Genomic DNA, 24,001 nt, shown 5'->3' with positions numbered 1-24,001 from the left:
AAAAAAAAAAAAAAAAAAAAGATAAAGCCGATCATCCTGGAATATCTTAGTGGGCCCCATGTAATCACAAGGGTCCTTATGAAAGGAAAGCCGGAGAGTAAGAAAGTGAGAGGATGTCAGATGTCAGGATAGAAGCCCAAGTTCGAGTGATGTGCTTTGAAGTTGGAAGAAGGACCTGTAAACCAAGGAATGCAAATGTCCCCTAGAAGCTGAAAAATGCAGAGAAATAAGTTCTACCTTAGAGCCTCCAGGAGGAACACAGCCCTGATAACACCTCGATTTTAGGACTTCCGATCTCCAGAACTGTAAGCGAATAAATTTGTGTTGTTTTAAGCCACTAAGTTTGTGGTAACTGGTTATAGCAACAAGAGGAAACTAATATTGTATGTAAGGTGCTTAGTACAGTGCCTGTCATATAGGATTCTAGCATAATACTAGCCAAAGTCACTCTGCCGTTTTAGATCCATTATTTATGAGAGTCCAATGCCCTCCCCCAGATTGCTGAAGCTTCCCAAAGGGCCTATGTAATTTCTGGCTTTGAATTGCTTCCATTTATAGAGTATTGCTCCAATAATGCTGTCAGGATAAGGAATTCAGCCCCTTCTCAGTATTCCAAGTATAAAAATAAAACATTTACCCAAGACGTATGTGTGTGTGTGTGTTTGCGTGTGTGTGTTTGTGTGTGGTGTGTGTGAGGGTGTGTGTGTGGGGGTGTGTGGAGTGTGTGGTGTGGGTGCTGTGTGTGTGGTGTGTGGGGTGTGTGTGTGTGGGGGTGGTGTGTGTGTGGTGTGTGTGTGGTGTGTGGTGTGTGTTGTGCATATGTAGCGTGTGTGGTGTGTGCGTGTGGTGCGTGTGTGATATGTGTGGTGTGTGTGGTATGTGTGGTGTGTGTGGGGTGTGTGTGTGTGTGCGTGTGGTGTGTGTATGTGGTGTATGTGGTGTGTGTGTGGCGTGTGTAGGATGTGTGTGTGTGCGTGTGCATGTACACGTGTGTGTGGTGTGCGTGTGTGCATGTGTGTGTATGTGTGTGTGTGCACGCACATGCACCCAGGTATGCTTGATGTGTATCAGACTTGGTTTGAGTAAATACAGAAAATGTATTATTATTGTACAACAAAAATTTTGTAATTAAATATCAAATATGACTGTTCTTTAAAGCTTTTTAGTACCCCAACATTTTGTTTCCTCACCCCTAAATTCCTCTTAAATCTCACACAACAGTTTATCTCCTTTGGTTTTCTTATCATTTATATTTCACACTCCCGGGATTTCACCTTGAAATACCAAGATATTTTTCTAAACAGACTAGCCAAACTCCTACCTAATAAAACCTGTCACAAATTATGAAGATAATGCATATTCTTTTCACCCTATTTCACTGAACAGTTAATAAATATTAGCTGCAAAAAAATCTACGTATTTATTAGTCATAACTTAAGCTAACTGATCCATCTTCTCTTACCAGTTTCTTTGTGTGATGTAAGTAACACGGATTAAAGGTGTAGCCAAGAGGCTAAGCAAGCCATTCTTCAAACACTCTATTGAGTGATACTGATAACAATCTTATAACTACTCACTCTCAATTTCACCAATATTAGGGGTATAAATAGGGTTCATATTTTTAAGGGATTTTCTCCTCTTCTTTCTCATTTTTCTTTCTTACAGATTTTGTTAAACTGTACAATTATACAGAGAATGATTTTAAAACATGGGGATTCTTTCTGATAAAATTGACAGTTTTGGGAAAACCTCAACTGAGCATACATAATTTGTTCATTTAAGTTCACACTGCTATTTGCAAATGTACCTTCTCCATGTGTATATGTGTGCACACCTGTGTATAGTGTGTGTATGTATAATCCTAGATTCCAAGATATTTATGGGCCAGGGTTTCTGGATTATGTTTTGTCAAAAATGAGAATCATGCCACCTTTAGACATTAAATACATATGATTTGCTATTACAATGATTCCTAAGGCCAACAACCATGCATCATAAACTTTAATAAATGAATACTACAGTGACATGATTTCTGTTCATTCCAAAGTATCAGGCGACCACAGTTTCTAACTAACAGCCCATTATAGTGGTCTGACCTAACCTTCAAAATGTCAATAAATTGGATTATAATGTAATCCATTCTAAATGTCTTTGAAAGAAGACAGATGAATGTTATGCTGTCATGAATCTACCTCTGGGAAATCTCTCTGCAGAACAGCCAGTTAATGCTTTTGCCTTTAGCTGGTTTTACCATCCTATACTTTCATTTGCTATTCACCAATAAAAATATTTGCACACACCAGAATGAAAATCTTGAGTTTGAAAGCTAAAGACAGAATTTAAAAAAACAATTCAATCTTGAAGCCCTTAATCTATTCATTTTTGTAATCTAATATTTGGCAACTTCGATTTGGTAGAAGATTTATAATAATCAAATAGCTTCAGCCAGTGTGAGTACATTTTCATGTGGATGTGTTAATTAATGGTAGAGGTGACTAACAACTGTGAAGCAATCATATTAGACAAGTAGAACAAATGGAAATACAGGAGCAATCATTCTTAGAGAATTCATTGTTGCTACTCATCCAGAAGACCAAAAAGCTGAACAGAAATCTGCTCAGGGACATCTCTTTTTGTTGACGGCCCAGGGAATTCTGGCTAAGCAATTTTTTCTCACAAAAAGCTCATACACTCAGCTCACTTAACCATAAGCATCACAAAATCAAGAAATGCCAAATTCTTAAATCAGCAGAGTTCAACACTCTGTTGCACAGAATTCTATGGGCTAACATAGATTCATGAGTATGTGCTTGCGTGGGAGTCCCTGTGTGAGCCTCAATAATTTCTCCCTTCTCAGAGGGCCCTGTGGGTCTCTGGTGACCATATTTGTATTTGTGTATTAGTGCTGTCCTCCAACCCTTACTCAATAGTTGTGGGAGAGTTGGTACCTCATTCAAGTTGGACCAGTGAAATCCTCCTGGGAGTCTGAAATTTGGAACATATATATCCCAAGATGGAGTTTGTTTCAGTCCTTTCCGAAGGAAATCAGATGACTTCCTGAGAGTAAGTTCTTAGAGCTATTGATTTCTTCTCTTGTTAAGTTGTGATGATTACTCAATTCTCTTTAATATTATATTGGGATTTCGAAGCAGTAGAAGTAAATTGGCCCAGGAGATCATAGTTGAAAAAACAATGGGTCAAGTCTTGGTATGACATATCGTTTCCCTAGGTAGTATCACTTATATTACTTATAGCTATTGATTGTTAAATAAATTGATCATAATGGCCAGCAACAGTAAATTCAGTTATGCTTTCTAAAAGTTTGGTTTTTTAAAAAATTACAACTGCAAGTATCCATACACATGAGACATTAGTTATTTTGTATAGTGCTGCATTGGCTATATAAATTGCCATGTAAAAGCTATTGTAATTCACTACTCTGAATCAATGGTTCAATATTATATTTCAGTGCATGTCCTGATTTAATAATGAAGTGGTTAACTAACCAGATGACATTTTTTCTGAAAATGGACTACATTAAGTGAGATGTGCTGACCAGTGGGGCTCAAATAACACTCTCAAGTATCCCTAAGTCTTTTTCTGTAATGGTGCCACAAATATTGGATTCTAATTTTATTTAAAACCATTGTAATGATTTTTGGCTGCACACTTACAACCATCTGATGTTTGGCAAAATTGACAAAAACAAGCAATGAAAAAGGACTCTCTATTCAATAAATGATGCTGAGACGACTGGCTAGCCATATCCAGAAGATTAAAATCAGACCCTTTCCTTACACCGTAATTCCTATTTTACATCCACATTTTAACAGGATATCAGGATGCCCTTATAATCAAATATTTTCTAAAATCATGATTTAGAAAATCATGTGTGGAGCCATCAAACTCAGGATGGATTAAAGATTTAAATATAAGAACAAAGTTTAAAAAAATTGGAAGATAATCTCAGAAATACCATTCTGGACGTAGGATCTGGCAAAAATTTCATGACAAAGACATCAAAAGCAATTGCAACAAAACAAAAATTGACAAATGGGACATAATTAAACTAAAGAGCTTCTGCATAGCAAAACATCATTGGAATGTTGCTCATCAACAGAACAGACAACCTACAGAATGGGAGAAAAATTTTGCAAACTATACATCTGACAAAGGTCTAATATCCAGAGTATATAAGTAACTTAAAGAAATCAACAAGCAAAAAACAAACAAACCCATTAAAAGTAGGCAAAGAACATGAACAGACACTTTTCAAAAGAAGACACACACACGCATCCAATAAGCATATAAAAAATGCTCAACATAACTAATCATTAAAAATGCATAAAAAAACACAATGTGATACCATCTCACACCAGTCAGAATGGCTATTATTAAAAAGTAAAGAAATATGAGATGCTGGTGAGGTTGCAGAGAAAAAGGAAAACTTACACACTGCTGGTGGAAATGTAAATTAGTTCAGACATTGTGGAAAGCAGTTTGGTGATTTCTCTAAGAAGCCAAAGAAATATTACCATTTGACTCAGCAATCCCCTTATTGAGTATATGCCAAAAGTAATACAAATCATTGTAGCATAAAGACACATATACACATATGTTCATCTCAGTACTCTTCACAAGAGCAAAGCTATGGAGTCAACCTAAGTACCCATTAACAGTAGACTGGATCAAGAAAATGTGATACATATACACCATGGAATACTGCACAACCACAAAAAAAGCATGCAATCACGTCCTTTGCAGCAACATGGATGGAAGTGGCAACGATTAACCTAAGCGAACTAACACAGGAACAGAAAACCAAACACCGCATGTTCTCACTTATAAATGGGAGCTAAACATTAAATATATATATGGTCATAAAGAAGGGAACAAGTCACTGAGGCATACTTGAGGGTGGAGGGAAGGAGGAAGGTGAGAATAAAAAAACTACCTGTTGGATACTGTGACTATTACCTGGGTGATGAAATAATCTGTACACCAGATCCCCGTAACATGCAATTTACCTATATAACAAACCTGTACATGTACCCACGAAACTAAAATTAAAGTTAGAATATATGTATAATTATTTTAAACTATAATAAGAAGCATTATACTGTAAGCTGTCCTATGTCACTTTTTTAATGTTTCGTTTGCTTTTTCTATTAAAATAAAATACACATATATAATTTACCATCTTTACTACTTTTAAATGTACAGTTCAGTGGTAATTAATATACTATATGTTTATTTTTCCTTTCATCATTCCCTTTTCCTGGCCTATGGTAACTACCAGTTTATGCTGTATCTTGAGATCAACTTTTTTAGCTCCCACATGGCATTAGAACATGCAATATTAGTATTTCTGTGCTTGGCTTCTTTCACGTAACATAATGGCCTCCAATTCCATATCTGTTGCTGCATATGACAGGATTGCATTTTTATGGCTAATATCTCATTGTCCATGTATACCACATTTTCCTTCTCCATTCATCTATTGATAAGCACTTAGGTTGATTCCATATTTGGCTATTGTGAATAATGTTGCAATAAATATGAGAATGTCCTATGCCCCATGTTAATACATTCAAGAACACTATATTAACCTGTGCTGTCAGGTTAAATTATGCAGAGCATCGAGCACCAAGTAAAGCTTGCCTTTAATCCATCATTAAGGACTTCTAGGGACCAACCATTTATGAATGTTCCTAAACTATTTGCAATGGTGTTATTGACTATAAAGGTGGTTTCTTGCCCAGGGGTTGGGGCTGTTGTTGTTGCTGTTTTTCCAATTCAGGATAGCCTGAGCTTGGTTATTCAAGGTTTTAGAAGCAAGTACTTCACTATTTATAAGGATTTTCTCAATGCTGCATAAATCAAATACAACACGAAAATAAATGGGTACTGAGAGAGACTCAAAACCATAATTCTCATAAATCCTACTTTTATATGAGTATGCCCATTAAAATGGATGAATATTTGAACTTGTACGGTGATTTTATATTAACAAACTATGGTTTTTATTTATTTCATTTGTACTTTATATACTGAGGCTCCTTAGCAAATTTGTAAAGCATCATTGTAGCAGGATTTCTTAATCTTTGCACTACCGACATTTTGGAAAAGATAAGTCTTCGTTGTTGGGGGCTGTCTTGTGCACGGTAGGATGCTCAACAGCATCTCTGGCCTCTAGCCACTAGATTCCAGTTTCAAACTTTTAGGTCCAGATATATTGCAAAATGTCCTCGCTGAGGCAAAAAGATCTCTAATTGAAAAGTGTCAGCTAAATTGTAGAATCATAGGACTTGCCACACTTTAGTAATTCCCAGAGAATGTTTCCCTTTTGACAATTTGTTAATTCATAAGATGATGTTAAATGAAAAATATGGTAAAGAAGTATAGTAGACGAGTGAATTTTTAGTATTTATAGTGGTTGTTTTATTTAGGGTGTTTGAATCACTATGGGACTAAAAAAAGAACGTTGAAGAATTGTAGTTTTTGTTTCTTTGTTTTGTTTTGGTTTTTATTTTACTTTAAGTTCTGAGGTACATCTGCAGATCTTGCAGGTTTGTTACATAGGTATACACGTGCCATGGTGGTTTGCTGCTTCCATCCCCCATCACCTACATTAGGTATTTCTCCTAATGTTGTCCCTCCCTAATCTCCCCTCCCCCTCTTATCACTTCCCAGTCCCCCATCCCTCAACGGACCCCAGTGTATGATGTTTCCCTCCCTGTATTTTTAGACAATAGAAGATATTCATTATGTATTGTTAAATAAATAAATTAATCAACCCATATGATCATGGGAAATGAAAGTATAATGTTTTGTTAAACATTTGGGAAAAAAAATTAAACTTTAGAATTATTTTGCTCTGGTGTAATGCTTAAATAAATTCAAGTAAATTGACCAATGTCCTGTCTATGAAAGACTTCAAAAGGTATGTGAAAATGTTCACATCTGTGAGCTTTCATCTTTCATAATGAAAGCCAAAGCGAAATTGGAAAGTGGGAGGGGTTTTCATTTTCCTTTAAGAAAAAGATGACTTAGGCCTGGCACGGTGGCTCACGCCTGTAATCCCAGCACTTTGGAAGGCCAAGGCAGGTGGATCATGAGCTCAAGAGATTCAGGCCATCCTGGTCAACATGGTGAAACCCCGTCTCTACTAAAAATACAAAAATTAGCTGGGCATGGTGGCTCACACCTGCCCAGCTACTCGGGAGGCTGAGGCAGGAGAACTGCTTGAACCCAGGAGGCAGAAGTTGCAGTGATCCGAGATCGCATCACTGCATTCCAGCCTGGGTAACAAGCGAAACTCTGTCTCAAAAAAAAAAAAAAGAAAAAGAAAAAGATGCCTTTATTGCTGATAGTTTAGCACAAATGACCTAAGCAATGACCCACCTTGGAAGCCTCAAAAAATACTCTGATGTATATTCAGAGCATTTCCATATATATAATATATAGAGAGAAAGAGGGAAAGTATGCATGTAAATAGATTAGTGTTTGTATATATATACACATATTTATACAGTATACTGTAGTAGAGTATATATGTTGTGTACATAATATACTACAGTATATTCAGAGCACTTTCATTTGAAAAAAAATAAAATGAAGACAACACAAATACCCACCAAAGGATGATTAGGAAAATAAATTATGGCATTTCCACACAATTTTAGTAAATGTTTGAAGACAGCTTATTATTTATTAATACAGAACCAAATTTAAGATGCATTGTTGAAGAAAATAAGCAAGAGCCAAAGGAGTGTGTGAGGTAGGCTACTGTCTAAGAGGATTTTTCCATAAGAAGACACAGCTGTGCTTCTATTTGAATAGAATATTTTTAGAAACTTTGCAACTGTAGTTCCTGGAGATTAAGATAAAAAAAGAAACATCAACTAATTTGAATTTTTGTTTTTTTTAACTTATGATTACACTTTATGGGAAGGACCATTACATTTTTTAAAGTTCTTTGTCAATTCAAAAGTGAATCAAAATCTTGCAAAGGCGGACTCACCATCTGAGTTTCAATTACTCTCAGACTTCACAACCCAGAAAACCATACCAGGCAAGAGAAAATGGAGGGATAGTGAAGTCCAGATAGGTTATACAGAGTTAGGTCCTAGAGTTTGAATAAACACAAAAGCCCAACTGGGGGTGGTGAACATGGTGTAAACTCAAATCCCAGGATAGTGTTTCTTCCCTGGTTATATGCTACCTGCTAAATATAAGTAGACGAGACTTTCAGAGATAAATCTGACAAATCTCTCTAGTAATGGGAAGTGTGAGGCACCAAAAGTCACAGAGGCTGGTTTTGCTGTTGCTGCTGATGTTGTATTTAGTTGTAGCAAGAGAGGAAGATAAGCTTTTATGTATAATGTAGATTCCTCCTATTCACAAATTCTGCAGATAGTGATACAGATATTGCTGGGGTGATAAAAATGGAAAGGGTCATGACATCATAACAGCTATAATAATGATAATCATTTAGGGAGTACCTATTAAGTATGGGGTGCTGGGCTAAAAGCTTTGCATACACTATCTCCTTTAATTCTCACAGCAATCCTGTGTAGTAGGAGCTTTGATTAATGAGAGGAATGAGCTGCAAGGAGATAATTTAACTAAAGCAAACTCACACCACTTGCAGGCAACAAAGTTAAGACTCAAAGTCAATCTGCCTAACTTTAAAATTTTTAGCCACAAAATATTTTAATAGCTTTATTATGATATCATTGAAATATAGCTATTGCAAATAATGAATTTGTTACATTATTTATAAAAGTAATGTAATCCTCAATAAAATATTAGCAGACTAAATTCCATAGCAAATTAAAAGGATTATATGCAATGGCCAAGATGGATTTGTTACTGGGATGCAAGGATGGTTCACCGTATGTGAATTAATTAGTGTTATATAACACATTAGAAGAATGATGGATTAAGAACTACATAATTCTGTATCAATAGATACAGAAAAGCATTTGACAAAATTCAACATCTTTTGTAGTAAAAGCTTTCAACAAAATAGGCATAAAAGGAACTTACCTTAACATAATCCAAACTATGTATGAAAAATCTAGAGCCAATATCATAATCAATAGACCTTGGGATCAAACCTGGGGGCATTACACTATCTGACTTCACATTGTAATACAAATGTATTATGATCAAAACGCTATGGTAATGGCATAAATACAGATATACAGACCAGTGGAACAGAATAGAGAAACCAGAAATAAACACATACACTTATGGTCAACTGATTTTCAACAAAGGTGCCAGGAGCATACAATGGGGAAAGGACAGTCTCTTTGACAAATAGTTTTTGAAAAATTGGATATCCACATGCAAAATAAATCAATACATACATACATATATAAATTTAACCTCATCTCATACCATACATGAAAATCAACTCAAAGTGGATTAAATACTTAAACATAAATATCGAAACTGTAAAACGACTAGCAAAAAACCTTTCCGAAAAGGAAAAACTTTTTTGACGTTGGTCTCAGCAATAATTTTTTGAATATGATACCAAAAGCCCAGACAATAAAAGCAAAAACAGATAAGTGGGATACATCAAACTTAAAAGCTTATATACAGCAAAGAAAACAATAAACAAAATGAAAAGGCAACTTATGGAATGGGGGGAAATATTTGCAAATCATATACAAATTAATATACATTAATATCTAACACATATAAAAATCACATACAACTCGATAACAAAATACAAATCACTCCATTTAAAATGAGCAATTTCCAAAGAAGAAACTCAGATGGGAAAAATGCATATGAAAAGGTGCTCAACATATCTAATCATCAGAAAAATGTGAATTATACCCACAGTGAAATACGACCTCATACCTGTGAGGATGGCTATTAGTAAGAAGACAAAGGAAAAAAGTGTTTTCAAGAGTGTGGTGGGGGAAGAACCCTTATACACCGTGAATGGAAATGTAAATTAGAACAGTTTTGATCTTGCTCAAGATGGTTTTGTCTTGTCAGAGTCTTTCATGATTCCATATAAACTTTATGATTATTTCTTCTATTTCTGTAAAAAAATACCACTGGGATTTTTGAACCTATAAAATGACTTTGGGTAGATAGTATGAACAATTTAACAATATTCAATCTTCCAAGCCATGTACATGGAATGTCATTCTATATATTTGCCTTTTTAAACTACCTTCATCAATGTTTTATAATTTTTAATGTACAGGTCTTTCTTCTCTTTGATTGAGTTAATTCCTAAGTACTTTGTTGTTGTTATTAACATAAATAAAATTGTTCTCTTAATTTCCCTTTCTGGAGAGTTTATTAGCATATAAAAATACTACTGATTTCTGTGTGTTGATTTTGCATCTTGCAATTTTACTGAATTTATTAGTTTTAATAGTTTTTACAGAGTCTGCAGAATTTTCTATGTATATAATCATGTCATCTGCAAAAAGAGATAATGTTATTTATTTATTTCTGATTTGGATGCCTTTTATTTAATTTTCTTACCGATTACTCCAGCTGGGGGTTCAGTACCATGTTGACTAGTAAGGCCAAGAGTGAGCACACTTGCCTTCTTCCAGGTCTTAGAGGAAAAGTTCTAATTTTTCTGCATTTATTGAGATGATCATGTGGGTCTTATTTTATTAATATATATGTTGTATCACATTGACTGATTTGTATATGTTCTTGATTGTTGCATATCCATCCTTGCATCCAGTAATAAATCCCACTTGGTCATGGTGTATGATAGTTTTAATATGCTGTTGAATTTCATTTGCTAGTATTGAGAATGTTTGCATCTAATACCATAAGGGATATTGGCCTGTACCATTCATTTCTTGTATTGTCTGTGTGGCTTTGGAATTCGAGTGAAGCTGGCCTCATAACTAATTTGGCAGTTTTCCCTATTCTATTTTGTGGTACAGTTTAAGAAAGGCTAGTATTAATTTTTCTTTGAATGTCTGTCTGGTAGACATCACCCATGAAACCATCTGGCACTTGGCTTTTCTTTGTTGGAAAGTTTTTGATTACTGATTCCCCCTCCTTGTTCATTACTGGTTTGTTCAGATTTCTATTTGTTATTGACACAGTCTTGGTAGGTTATATGTTGCTAGAAATTTATCCATTTCCACCTATCCATCTAGATTATCCAATTTATTGACATATAATTATTCATAATAGTTTCTTAAATCTCACAAAATTTTGATGCCTTGTTTCTGCCAACTGGTAAATATGATTTGGGGCTAGGAAGCCTCGAAATGAAATGTCATCATTTTTGTAATGTTTTGTTTTTTCTCTCTCCACCCTATCAGAATCACAACTACAGCTGCCTGTATGATGGATCTGCGAAGATATCCACTGGATGAGCAAAACTGCACCCTGGAGATTGAAAGTTGTGAGTTACTTGGACAGGGGAATGAAAAAGAGGGGTGCTCCCTTGACCCAAATTGAATTCAACTTTTCACTGAGTTAATTAATACTAGGAATTTTTAGCTGCACTTGCCTGACAAGTGTTCAAAGGTTTATACTGGTGGCTCAAGGGTCATTTCAATGAAGTTATAGTTTTGAACAATTAGGGAAAGTTCACTTATTTTAGCTCACCCATTTATAAACTCATACTTTCTACTTCTCATAGTGTAGTTTCTCCAAAGCCTTCCAACATCCAAGCTGCATTAATAAGAGAGGAAAGATATTTAAATATAAAAGACTTTGCGGGATTGTTTTTGGTGCTATCATCTGTTGACCTAAACTATTGTAAATTGTCTTTTAGAAAAATAGTATGGTAGAGTCTTATGTGAATAATGTGTCTTTTCTCCTGAAAAGAAGAAGATGATAAATTGTACTTATGGGGCTTATGCTTTGGGACAAAGACTTAATTGTTTTTAGGTCTAGTAACTAATTTTGGTTTGTCCTCTTGGGCTGCTTTTTCACTGATTGCTTTCTTAACAATTCAAGTATTTCCGTCATGAAGATTTAATCTTATTGGCTTTTTGTGATTATTTCTCAGCCATCAGCTTGTAGGTATTTAAGACCATTAATTTGTGAAACCAATGCTAAGCCATTTCTTGGTTTTAAGATGTGCAAAAAAGTTCAGCAGATAATTGAGTCCATTACTATAGTACCACTTAATGTAACATGAAAAATTGACAGATGTTTATTTAGATTATCTAAAATACTTTCTAGATCTAAACATTAAGAAAGTAAGAGAAAATGGGAAAATTCCAGGTGACTCTGTAGTATTGTTGAAGGATAAATGTGTTTCCCCAGTGTCTCATTATTAAGCAATTACATTAACTTTCTAGTTCCACTGTATACACAGAAATAGATTAAGGTGTTTGTGTCTATATAATTACTTTAAACATAGACATTAATCTACTACCACTAAAATCTAGAATGTACAAGAAAATTCGTGAACAATTCCCTAATCAATATTCTAATTTTAAATCTCATTATATAAAGAAGTTACTAAGTATTGAAAGGTATTGATATATAAAGTATTGATGGTAACTTTTGGTGCAGATACCAAAAAATGACCACATTCAAACCACAGGAATTAACTATGAACCTAATCATGTATTAATAACTAACAACATTTTATAAACAATGCAGAACATTAGTTCAACAAGTAAACCATTACTTTTGGAACTGGTATAGAAAGAGGATAACTCATGGATTGCCCATACATGTGAGATGTTTTTTACCCTTGACCACTCTTCCGTTGACTTTGATTTTTTTACCTTGACTTCTGCTGGACAACATTAGCATACAGCAACCTTGTGAAATTCCAAGACCTTATGAATTTTGTCATTTGCTTAAAGGAGCAATGAAATTTGACAAATGCTTGAAACTGATTCTGTGTTGTAAATTGAAAGTTCTAAAATTATCAACACTGTCTCCCAAAATGCATGTTTTATTTATAATGAATACTGAGTTTTTCTATTATAGGTTGACATTTTTCTTTAAGTTTGAAGATTTCTTTATTCATTTTTTTTAAAAGATGACTTTAAGTCCATTTAATATATCATATAATGATCAAAACTACAAATGAAGCAGAAATTAAATGTAACTTTTGTGGGGAAGAGATGGGGAAAGGCAGCCAGATAGTCCAAAGTAGTTATCAAATTTGATGTCAAATAATAGGCGGTGACCCAGGTATATGACAATCATTGAGGCAGTTTAGCAAGATGCAACTAGTTGTCTGGACAGATAGATGAACCCAGTAACTGAGACTCAGCTAATATGTACAAATTTGAAAAGGTGGTAATTATCATCAAAGTGATCCAGCAGCTGGTCACAGAACTGCAATCCCTAAAGATACCTAAAAAAAAGCAAGAAGTCTTAACTGTAAGAACATGGATAATGAGGAGTCTATGGAGGTAGAAACTTAGGAGAAAGATTTGCAAGACTAAGCTGGGTATTATATAACACCTTTGTGACATAAGTATTTGTAAAAACATTTGAGAGATGGTATATCTGAGGCTCAGAGAAGTAAAATAACTTACCCAGAGTCGTACGGCAAAAAAAGTAATGAAGTAAGAATTCAAGCCCAAGTGTTCTTCTCTCCATCATGGAATCCTGAATCAACAGGTTAGTAAGGGAACATAGCATCAATAATTAGAAGTATATGTTGGTCATGGTGGATCACGCCTGTAATCCCAGCACTGTGGGAGGCTGAAAAGGGTGGGATCACCTGAGGTCAGGAGTTAGAGACCAGCCTGACCAATATGATGAAACCCCATCTCTACTACAAATACAAAAATTAGTCAGGTGTGGTGGCATGCACCTGTAGTCCCAGCTACTTGGGAGGCTGAGACAGTAGAGTTGCTTGAACCCGGGAGGTGGAGGTTGCAGTGAGCCAAGATCATGCCACTACACTCCAGCCTGGGTGACAGAGGGAGACTCCATCTCCAAAAATAATAATAATAATAATAAGAAGAAGAAGAAGAAGAAGAAGAGGAGGAAGAAGACGAAGGAGAAGAAAAAGAAGAAGAAGAAGAAGAAAGAGGAGGAGGAGGAGGAAGAAGTATAGTGCTAACTGGAAACACTCTTGGCTAGGTTGGAAACGCTGAATCAACCAAAGACTGGTCTGTATTCCCTAAATTATCCCTGATAAAGGTCAGTATAGATCCCAGAAGCTGAACTTCACTTTTAGATCAAGGGTCAAACAATTTCAGCTACAGAGAGAAGGTAGCCTGTGGATGCAGGAAACCAGGCAGGCCTTGATTCTATTGATGTTATCCTTAAAAAAAGAAGAAGCTTCTGATGACAGCATAATTTAACTTCAATGTTTTACTTCAAATATATCCCTTATTAACAACAGATAAACCAATGTAGAGTTCTGAAATCTTAAGAATAATAATTTTAAGGAGTGAAGTAGCATATGCCAATGTGGAGTTTGAATGAACTTTGCTTGTTTCTACCTAAGTACATAATCAATATGTTGCTAAGTATTAATAAATAATGAATAGATTGTTCATCTGTTTTTTAACTTTTCACAAAGAAACGTGTTATTTTCTGAAACAGCTCTTTCTGACTTGACAGTGTATTAAGACTATACTGAGCATTAAAGTGATCACAAATGAGAGGCTCTAGTGTCAGTTGGGAAATAAGAATGATGAAGTAGACACCCCACTGATATAAGGTTGAACCAATCACATGTTTGTGACCAACAGAGTGGAAACTTTGCCTGCATTACAAAATTCACTAGTTTATGTGCTCTCCTATCACAATCTCAAGGCTGGCAAAATGTTTTCCTTGGTTAGGTCCTTTGAGACAAATTAAAGATGTTTTGCTTAACTTGATGTCATCTAATCAAGTACAATTGAAAAAGCCATAAAGGCTTCTTAAATTGAAAGTTTGCTTGAACTTGGAGCAGATTAATAGCTTCGTAGCCCTGGGGTCCCATAACATGAGTTAATGGCATATAGAAAAATCAATCAAGGAATTTAGTCTAAAGAATATTTGGAATTTGAAATCAATAACACTATCATGTGAGGTTTTGATAGCCACAAGCATCACAAAGCTATGGAAAGGGCTTGGGATAATAATAATGAAGGAATCAGGTAGTGCAGATTTAAAAAAGATCTGCACCCTAATCTCATCCACTCACTTTCAGTAGACGTTTTCACCTCAGCACATCAAAATAATAATAATAAAAGAAAAAGGCATTTTAGGTCTGAAATCTCTTATTTTCACTCATCTTCTTTAAATTTCCTTATTCTTCACCACCATTCCGAGTTAGTTCTCTATATTTCACAGGAAGATGTGTTTCTATTTCTTTCTTAGGCTGGCCCTGCCCACTGTGCTTAGAATTCCATCTCTTTCTTCCTCCTCTGGAGATTGATGATCTCTAGTCCACACACAGCTCACCCCTAAGCTGTCCGATCCTCAATCCTGCCCTGCCTACCTCTTTCCTCATAGCCTGTGAACAAGCTGAAAACTCTTCTCATCTTAAAACACCTCCACTCTACCCCCACATTTCCCTGAAGCTTTTTTCCTAATCTCTCTCTTTTTCTCCAAAGTACTTGAAAGCATAGTCTATATCTGTTGTCTATTGCCTCAACTTCCTCTCAACCCACTGCAATCTGGCACCTGTCTACCCACCTCCTGCCTCTGCTGAAACTGTTCTCAGAAAGGTCACAAAGGACCTCTTTACATTCAATCTTACTCTATGACTCCCAAATTTATATCTCCAACTAAGATCTCTTCTGAGCCCCAGATCGATGTACTAGCACTCTTCTTGGCATGTCTGTTTTGATGTTTCAAAGGCATCTTAAATATAATTTGCTTAAAACTTTACTCTTGATTTTTCCGTTTCAAATGAATTTCTTTCTCAGCCACTTTAATCTCATTATCCGACCATAATCCTGGGATTAATTGTTAACAGCTCCATTTCTCTCAAATTCTGCTGATCCCTTCTATTGCCAAGCACCATCTATACTATCTTCAAAATATCTATTAGGCCCATCCGTTTCTCCCCCACCCTATTGCCATCAGTCTTTTTCAAACTATCATTACTTTTTACCTGGACCATTGTAGCTGTCTTTCTACAGTCTTCTTTCACTTTTGACTCCCTCTAACCAAATTTCTCCCCAGCAGCCACAGTAATCTTTACAGGATGTAAATTGGATCATATTATTTCCCTGCTTTAAAATATTCAAAGACTTCCCATTACACTGGTAAAACTGTCCACTCTTCTTGATCTTCAAGCTCTTGTGTGACTTGATCTTCCTCATTATCTTAAATCCCATCTGTCACCGTTTTACCCTTGTTTTCTGTATATACAACACCAGCACTACAGAATTCTTTGTTTCTTGCAGGCAAAATTTTCTCTTATCTCATCTTAACCATCTTGTTTCTTCTGGCTAAAATGCTTTTTCCCATCATAGTTTTTTGGCTTCCTCTTCTCATCCTTCAGTTCTCACCTCACATGTCACCTTCAATAAGAGGCTTTCCTGAGACTCCTCCAATCTAAGCTAGGAATCAGTAGTTGTTCTCTTTTAAAATTCATTTTTAGTTTCCCATTGCTATTGTCTGAAAGTTTGTGTCTCTCCAAAATTCGTATGTTGAAATCTAATCCCCAATATAATGATAGTAGGAAGTGGAGCCTTTGGAGGTGATTAAATCACGAGGGCAGAGTCCTCATGAATGAGATAACGGTAGTCCCCACTTATTTACAGTTTTGCCTTTTGCCTGAAAATGTTAAATGGAAAATTTCAGAAGTAAACATTCATCAGGTTTAAATTGCACCATTGATTGTAGCATGATGAAACCTCCCATCATCATGCTCTGTCCTGGCTGGGACATAAGTCATCCCTTTATCCAGTGTATCCAGTGCATATGCTGTCTATGACGCCTACCTATTAATCATTGATGCCATCTGCTCCTGGCATCCCACCCCTGACGTCATCATGGCTTGACAATCCAGGATCACTCAAAGCAGATGATGCCCCACTTGATATATCTTTAGAAGGCCAGTAGTAAACAAAAGCTATGTCACAATGCCTACATCATTCACCTTACTTCATCTCATCATGCAGGCATTGTATCATCTCACATTACAAGAAAAAGGGTGAAGACAGTATAATAAGATATTTTGAGTGAGAGAGATCACATTCATGTAACTTTTATTACATTATATTTTTATAACTGTTCCATTTCATTATTAATTATTGTTAATCTCATTTGATGCCTCATTTACAAATTAAACTTCATCATATGTATGTACATATATAAAAAACATAGTGTATGTAGGGTTTGGTACTATTCGCAATTTCATGTATCCACTGAAGGTCTTGAAATGTATCCACTGAAGGTCTTGAAATGTATCCCCTGAAGATAAGGAAAAACTATTATAGTTCTCTCATAAAAGAAGCCCTGAGATCTACCTTGCCTCTTCCACTATAAGGACACAGCCAGAAGACATCATCTATGACCCAGAAAATGGGCTCTCACCAGACCCTAAAATCTACCAGTACCTTGATCTTAGACTTCCCAGCCTATAGAAATATGAGAAATAAATGGCTGTTTTTAAACATGGTTTGGTAACTTTTAACATAGGCCTTGTCTTATGTATTTAATTTAATGAACTATCTACTCGATCTATCTGTTTAAGTCTCAGAAGATTATCATTGTCTTAATTTAAATATCTTGATAGTAAAAACATGTACACATAATATAAAGCAATAGTCATGTTTAATCATTTCCAAAATAAAATTATTTTCTTGTCTACAAAATAGTATTTGATAACATCTGTCCACATAGTGTTATAAAATGGCCTAGCTTAGATATAGAAAATGTTCTGAGAAAATGGGAGGTTTGCAGAATTGAAATATTAAGTTTTATTTAAGTAAAGTGTTACATTAACATCTAGAAATACAATTTTAAAAGTATAGTTTCCACACATAAGACATGAGTAGTTCTATAAATGTCTGCCTTTGAATAGTCATATCTGGAGAATTATGCCCAGTTCTTACTGCCATATTAAGGGAATTTGATGCAGAAAGAGGAGACGAAGATATATGTAAAAAAATTTTAAGGAGGCATAGCAGACATTCTGAATCTTTTAATGTACTGTCATATAGCAGATGAAACTACCATCAGTGTTGCCCAGAGTGTAATTCATAGTTCTTCAGATAGATAGAGCCAGTAGGTTACACATACTCTATGGGCTTCATTTTATATAAAATAAAATATATAATGTATAATAAAAAATATAAAATTTTATATAAAATATGGCCAATCAAGCCAATAAGATATGTATAGCACATACATATACATGGAATATATAAAGTATATAAAGAATATGTATTTATATATTGTTAGAAATATATACATTTATATATATATATATATATATATATATATATATATATATTTAGAATAGAATCCTTTCTATTCTAAATGGGTACCAATACTATTCCCTCTCTCTCTCGCTCTCTGTCTCTATATATATCCTACATATATATAAATATTGGTATATAATATATATAAAATCTATCTATATGTATCTTATCTCTATATATAGATATGTTGTATTCATATGATACCTGGCTACTAATACCATGACATATACATAAGTGTATATATTATATGCCAGTACATATATATAAGGTATATATAGAGATAAAGTACAGACAAGAAATACATATATATATATAGAGAGAGAGAGAGAGAGAAAGATTTTTTATAAGGAATTGGCTCACGCAATTATGGAGGCTGACAATCTCAAGATCGACGGAGTGAGTCAGCCAACTAGAGAGCCAATGGTGTATTTCCACTCCCAGTCCAAAGGCTTGAGAACCAGAACTGACAGCATAGTTCCAGTCTGAAGACCTAACAGACTCAAGACTCAGGAAGTACTGATGTTTCTCTTTGAGTTCAAAGGCAGGAAAAAACCTGATGTACCAAGGTAGTTGGACAGGAGGAGTTCTCTCTTACTCTAGGGAAGGTCAGTTTATTTGTTCTACTCAGGCCTTCAACTGATTGGATGAGGCCCACCCACACTGGGAGTTGGGGGCAAGATGCTTTATTCAGTCTACTGATTTAAATGTTAATCTCCTCCAAATAACAGCCTCACAGGAACACACAGAATAATGTTTGACTACTAGATACCTCATGTTCCAGACAAGTTGACGCATAAAGTTAACCATGACATCCAGAAATGCTAGATTTGAACCCATTCAATTCCACTTAATTCAACTTGTACTTCTTAAGTAACAACACATGGCTCCATGTACCACTAAATGCTGGTGATACAGCAGCAATAAGCAGACAATAGAAGCTACAGAAAGGTACATCTAGAAATTAAGAAACTCTCCAATGAGCGGCAGTGTTCATTCATGAAATAGGTTCCTGCTTAAGAAAGAACTTTCCCTACCACAGAGATACTTCAACAAATTAGAAATGGCCACAAACCAGAAATAATATAGAGGACCTTCCTATTCAAAGGCCAGTTTAATTTTATAAACTTCAAGGTCTCTTTTAGCCTCAAAATCTAGACTGCTGGGAGTTTATTAAATTCAGTTACATCACTAATACATTGCTTTCTGTGCCTGTCTAAAATATTAATTCTAAAGTGATCCTGATTTATAAAGGAAATTAAAATATAGGAAAAAATATGAATATATAAACATAAATACTCACAAGGAAAATATGAAATATAGGACAATTACAAGCAAAAGCCTTTAAACCATTCTTACTTTATTGCTTCCTGCCAAATCATTAGTCCTGATCTGAAATAATGTAAAACCAGCATCTACAACATGCTGCACACTTTCTATTCACGGATGCGAAACACCAAAAATAGCAGAAGTAAATTGAACTTCATGAATGATTCATGGCTTCCCTTGCTTTATGTCCCTATTGTCAAGGAAATTAGCAGCATTGGATATCTCCTTAGATAAATTTGATTTTGCCATATTCAGTAGACTACTTAATGAAAATGAATATTTCACATTTATGTTCATAGAAATGTTAATGAATTTTAGTGCCTGTAGCTTTTTTGATGAGCAGAGGGGTGGGTGTAGAAAGGAAGGGAATATTTTTTCAGAATTAATTATTACTTTTTCCAGCCTGCTTCTTTGAAACTGCGAAAAAGCACTCTCTCTGAAAAGTATCTCATCTTTCAAAGTTATAAAATAAAAGCCAGTGAAGGAATGGAGTTACTTTTATGAAAATTAGTTTTGCAATCAACTTGACTATAAAGTTAGCCTTATAGTTGCTCACTTTTACACTACAGACATTTTATTTTCCATCCATGGTCAAGTGGCTGTGTAGATTGATGTGGATATTTCAGATTTACAGATTTAGATTTCTGGAAGTTTGTTCTTCCATTGGTGTTATGATGGATGACCGTTTTGCAACTAGATTCCAAAGAGGAAGTGTAAAATAAAGCTCATTTTTTAAAATCTAAAGCTTTTAGGGAATAACCAAACACTTAAACACACATTTTATAAAGGAGGTTTGGTCTTCTAATACTGGACACCCTTGCTGAACTAAGGAGTTTTGATTCACTTGAGATACGAACTTGATAATAACAATATCTAATATTTATTAATGTGCCAGGCACTTTATAAACATTCCCCATTGATTCCTCCCACAAGAAGGAAATCGAAGCATCAAGGTAGATCAAGGTAGTAACTTCAAGACGAAAAATCTATAGAGGTTTGAATGAGATTTGAACTCAGGCAATCTGACTGGCAAGTCTAAGATTTAGCCCTTATAGCCTCTTGAGAAAACTTACTTTTCAATAATGTCTTCATAAAACCTTTTTCTCCAGCTTCCTTATTGTGTGTGAGTTGGGTGGTTTTAGGTGTACTCTATCTGGACAGGGAGCAAACTCCTGAGAAGAAAGCACATTTTAATTGGTCCTTCTCTCTGAATCTGTCCCAATTCAGTCCTTAAGTAGGCTTTATTTTTGACATTCTTTCCAGTTAAACTGAATATTGATATATTTTTAGAATAGCAATTATTTTACTAAATCACTTCTATAAATGCAATAGATCACACAAAGGCCAGAAATACTTTCTCTTCTAAATGGCTACGAATACTATTCCCCCAAATCATATTAGTGTGGTGCTGGGTCTGACAACAATGGTGTTACAGTTTCAAAGTCCATTTATTATTCATAATTATAGTAAAACAGGCAGGTACTATATTCAAAGTCAATTTATTATTCATGTAGATGCATTAACATATATAACCTTGAAAATAGACATATTCTTTTGAGGGCTCTTGGGTTTTCTTTGAGTCACATCTACATAGGAATCATGAAACATCTTTAGTTGCCATATAGTGTCAATTTCCACATTTAATTAGCATAATTCTTACCTTTAAGGTTAAAGATTTTTTAAAGGGAGCTTTTAAAAAATATTCATACTATGCCCCATCCCAGATCAATAGCATTAGAATTTGTGTAAGGTGGATCTGGGCACAAGCATTTCTTTCTTTCTTTCTCTTTTTTTTTTTTTTTTTTTTTTTTTTAGTTTGATTTTCTTGCCGGAGTCTCTCTCTGTCACCCAGGCTGGAGTACAGTGCAACATCCACCTCCCAGGTTCAAGTGAAACTCCTGCCTCAGCCTCCCGAATAGTGAGATTTCAGGCACCCGCCACCACGCCCAGCTAATTTTTGTATTTTTAGTAGAGACAGAGTTTCATCATATTGGCTAAGCTGGTCTCGAACTCCTGACCTTGTGATCCACCCGCCTCGGCCTCCCAAAGTGCTGGGATTACAGGCATGAGCCATGGCTCCTGGCCAACACAAGGACTTTTTTTTTTTTTTTTTTTTTTTTTGAGACGGAGCTTCGCTTTTGTTACCCAGGCTGGAGTGCAATGGAGCGATCTCGGCTCACCGCAACCTCCGCCTCCTGGGTTCAAGCAATTCTCCTGCCTTAGCTCCCCGAGTAGCTGGGACTACAGGCATGCGCCACCATGGCCAGCTAATTTTTGTGTTTTTAGTAGAGACGGGGTTTCGCCACGTTGACCAGATGGTCTCGATCTCTTGACCTCGCGATCCACCCGCCTCGGCCTCCCAAAGTGCTGGGATTATAGGCGTGAGCCACCGTGCCGGGCCTGAACTTTTTAAGTTTCTAAATTAATTCCAATATGCAGCCACGTTTGACAGCTACTGTTCTAAGGTTGCCGTGCATTGGTTATTTTTCCTCTTCTCTTTTTCTTTAACTTCCTCTTTCAATAGACCAGTTCTCTAAATAAGAAGCAGAATAGAAACATAGAAATGAAATAAAGTACAGCAAAGAACATAAAATAGCATGATTTTCAAAGAAAGAAATCACTGAAGTTATCAAAAGAAAAATTGTAAACTATTCTTTTATTTTCTCTGGAAGAAGGCTTCATTTTTTTCTCTTCAAAGTGCATGCCTTGAAACAGGTGGACCAGTGGACCCTTTCTTATGTTAGAATTAGGTGCTCCAGCCTGATATTCAAATCTGTGTAATAAGAAATCAAGTTGTTACAGGATGCTAATCTATTTTTAAAACCTATAAATATTTTAATATATATATCATATATTATTTTATATACCATATATTCATATTAATATATCACATATTAATATGAATGTGACCGATAAACATTAATTTGTGTAATGATGCTGTGGAAAGAGAAGGTATCTACACTTGGGAGAGAGAGGCATGGTCATCAGCCACTTTAGCAACATTCTCTATCATGTAAAAGAAATAAAGCAAGTTAAAATGTATGCTTGAATGAATAAGCAATGGTTTTTACAAGAATAGCTTCTCAGGCTGGGTGCGGTGGCTCATGCCTGTAATTCCAGCACTTTGGGAGGCTGAGGCTGGCAGATCACCTGATGTCAGGAGTTCGAAACCAGCCTGGCCAACATGGTGAAAACCCGTCTCTGCTAAAAATACAAAAATTAGCTGGGCGTGGTGGTGCACACCTGTAATCTCAGCTAATCGGAAGGCTGAGACAGGAAAATCACTTGAACCTGGGAAAGAGAGTTTGCAGTGAGCAAAGATCACACCATTGCACTCCAGCCTAGGTGATGAAAGAAGAAAAAAGAATAGCTTGTCAAAATGAAATCAAGCACAGCCTATTTCTTTCAACTACAAAAAATTATATAAGAATAATTTCTGTGTTAATCTTCATCCCACCACACTGTGTCCTATATGTACTGACTGTACTAATTTGATTGTGTAAAAAAGTAGATTTCTCTGAAAATTCCTAGCACATTATTGCATTGATTCCAAATCAATTGTATCCCCAGGAGTTAGATTATGCAGACCTACAATGCAAACAAAAAAATCTCACTGAATAGAGCCAAGGGCTTGCCTGCTCTCATCTTAGGCACTATCAGAGCAGAATAACATAACCTGTCTGAGTTGCTCCTTGCAGTGCTTGTCAAACATTCATGTGCATACATAGATCTGGTTAAAAATCAGATTCGGAGTTAGTGAGCCTGAGCTGGGGCTTAAGAGTCTGTATTTTAAACATTTCCCAGCTGAAGCTAATGTTGTTGGTCAACTGACTCAATTTTGAGTATTAAAAATCTAGAGTCACACTCATAGGCAAGTGTTGAACAATGAGAACACATGGACACAGGGAAGGGAGCACACACACTGGGGTCTGTCGGGGGGAACTAGGGGAGGGACAGCAGGGGTGAGGAGTTAGGGAGAGATAACACAGGGAGAAATGTCAGATATAGGTGATGGGGAGGAAGGCAGCAAACCACATTGCTGTATATGTACCTATGCAACAATCTTGCATTCTTCACATGTACCCCAAAACCTAAAACACAGTAAAATACACATATTTTTTAAAAAAGGAAAACAACTGCTTTCTGAACACTACTGTCAAGGCACAAAGGTTTTCAGAGATAATAACTCTGCTTCTGTGTGCAATAAAAATTTAATTTAAAAAATTTTAAAAAAAATCTAGAGTCAGTAAAAAATAAATAAAATATAAAAAGCCTGTCTTGCCTATCCTCCTCAATCTACTTCCCCAACCTGTTTGCTT

At 35.5% G+C, this 24,001-nt stretch overlaps 1 protein-coding gene across 4 annotated transcripts in view; it reads left to right on the top strand.

The window, feature by feature from the left end:
- Positions 1-24,001, top strand: part of GABRB1 (gamma-aminobutyric acid type A receptor subunit beta1) — a 444,633-nt gene that overhangs the window by 326,991 nt on the left and 93,641 nt on the right. For all 4 annotated transcript variants that reach the window (XM_037742647.1, XM_037742649.1, XM_037742648.1 and 1 more), the window contains one exon: positions 11,325-11,407. In XM_037742647.1, the coding sequence (XP_037598575.1) occupies positions 11,325-11,407 (83 nt within the window). The remainder of the gene's footprint in view (positions 1-11,324; positions 11,408-24,001) is intronic.

This window comes from Cebus imitator, unplaced genomic scaffold (assembly GCF_001604975.1).
Source record: "Cebus imitator isolate Cc_AM_T3 unplaced genomic scaffold, Cebus_imitator-1.0 Scaffold124, whole genome shotgun sequence".
NCBI classification, from domain to species: Eukaryota; Metazoa; Chordata; class Mammalia; order Primates; family Cebidae; genus Cebus; species Cebus imitator.
The sequence above is the reverse complement of the archived record's forward strand: the minus strand, read 5'-3'. Positions and strand labels throughout refer to the sequence as shown.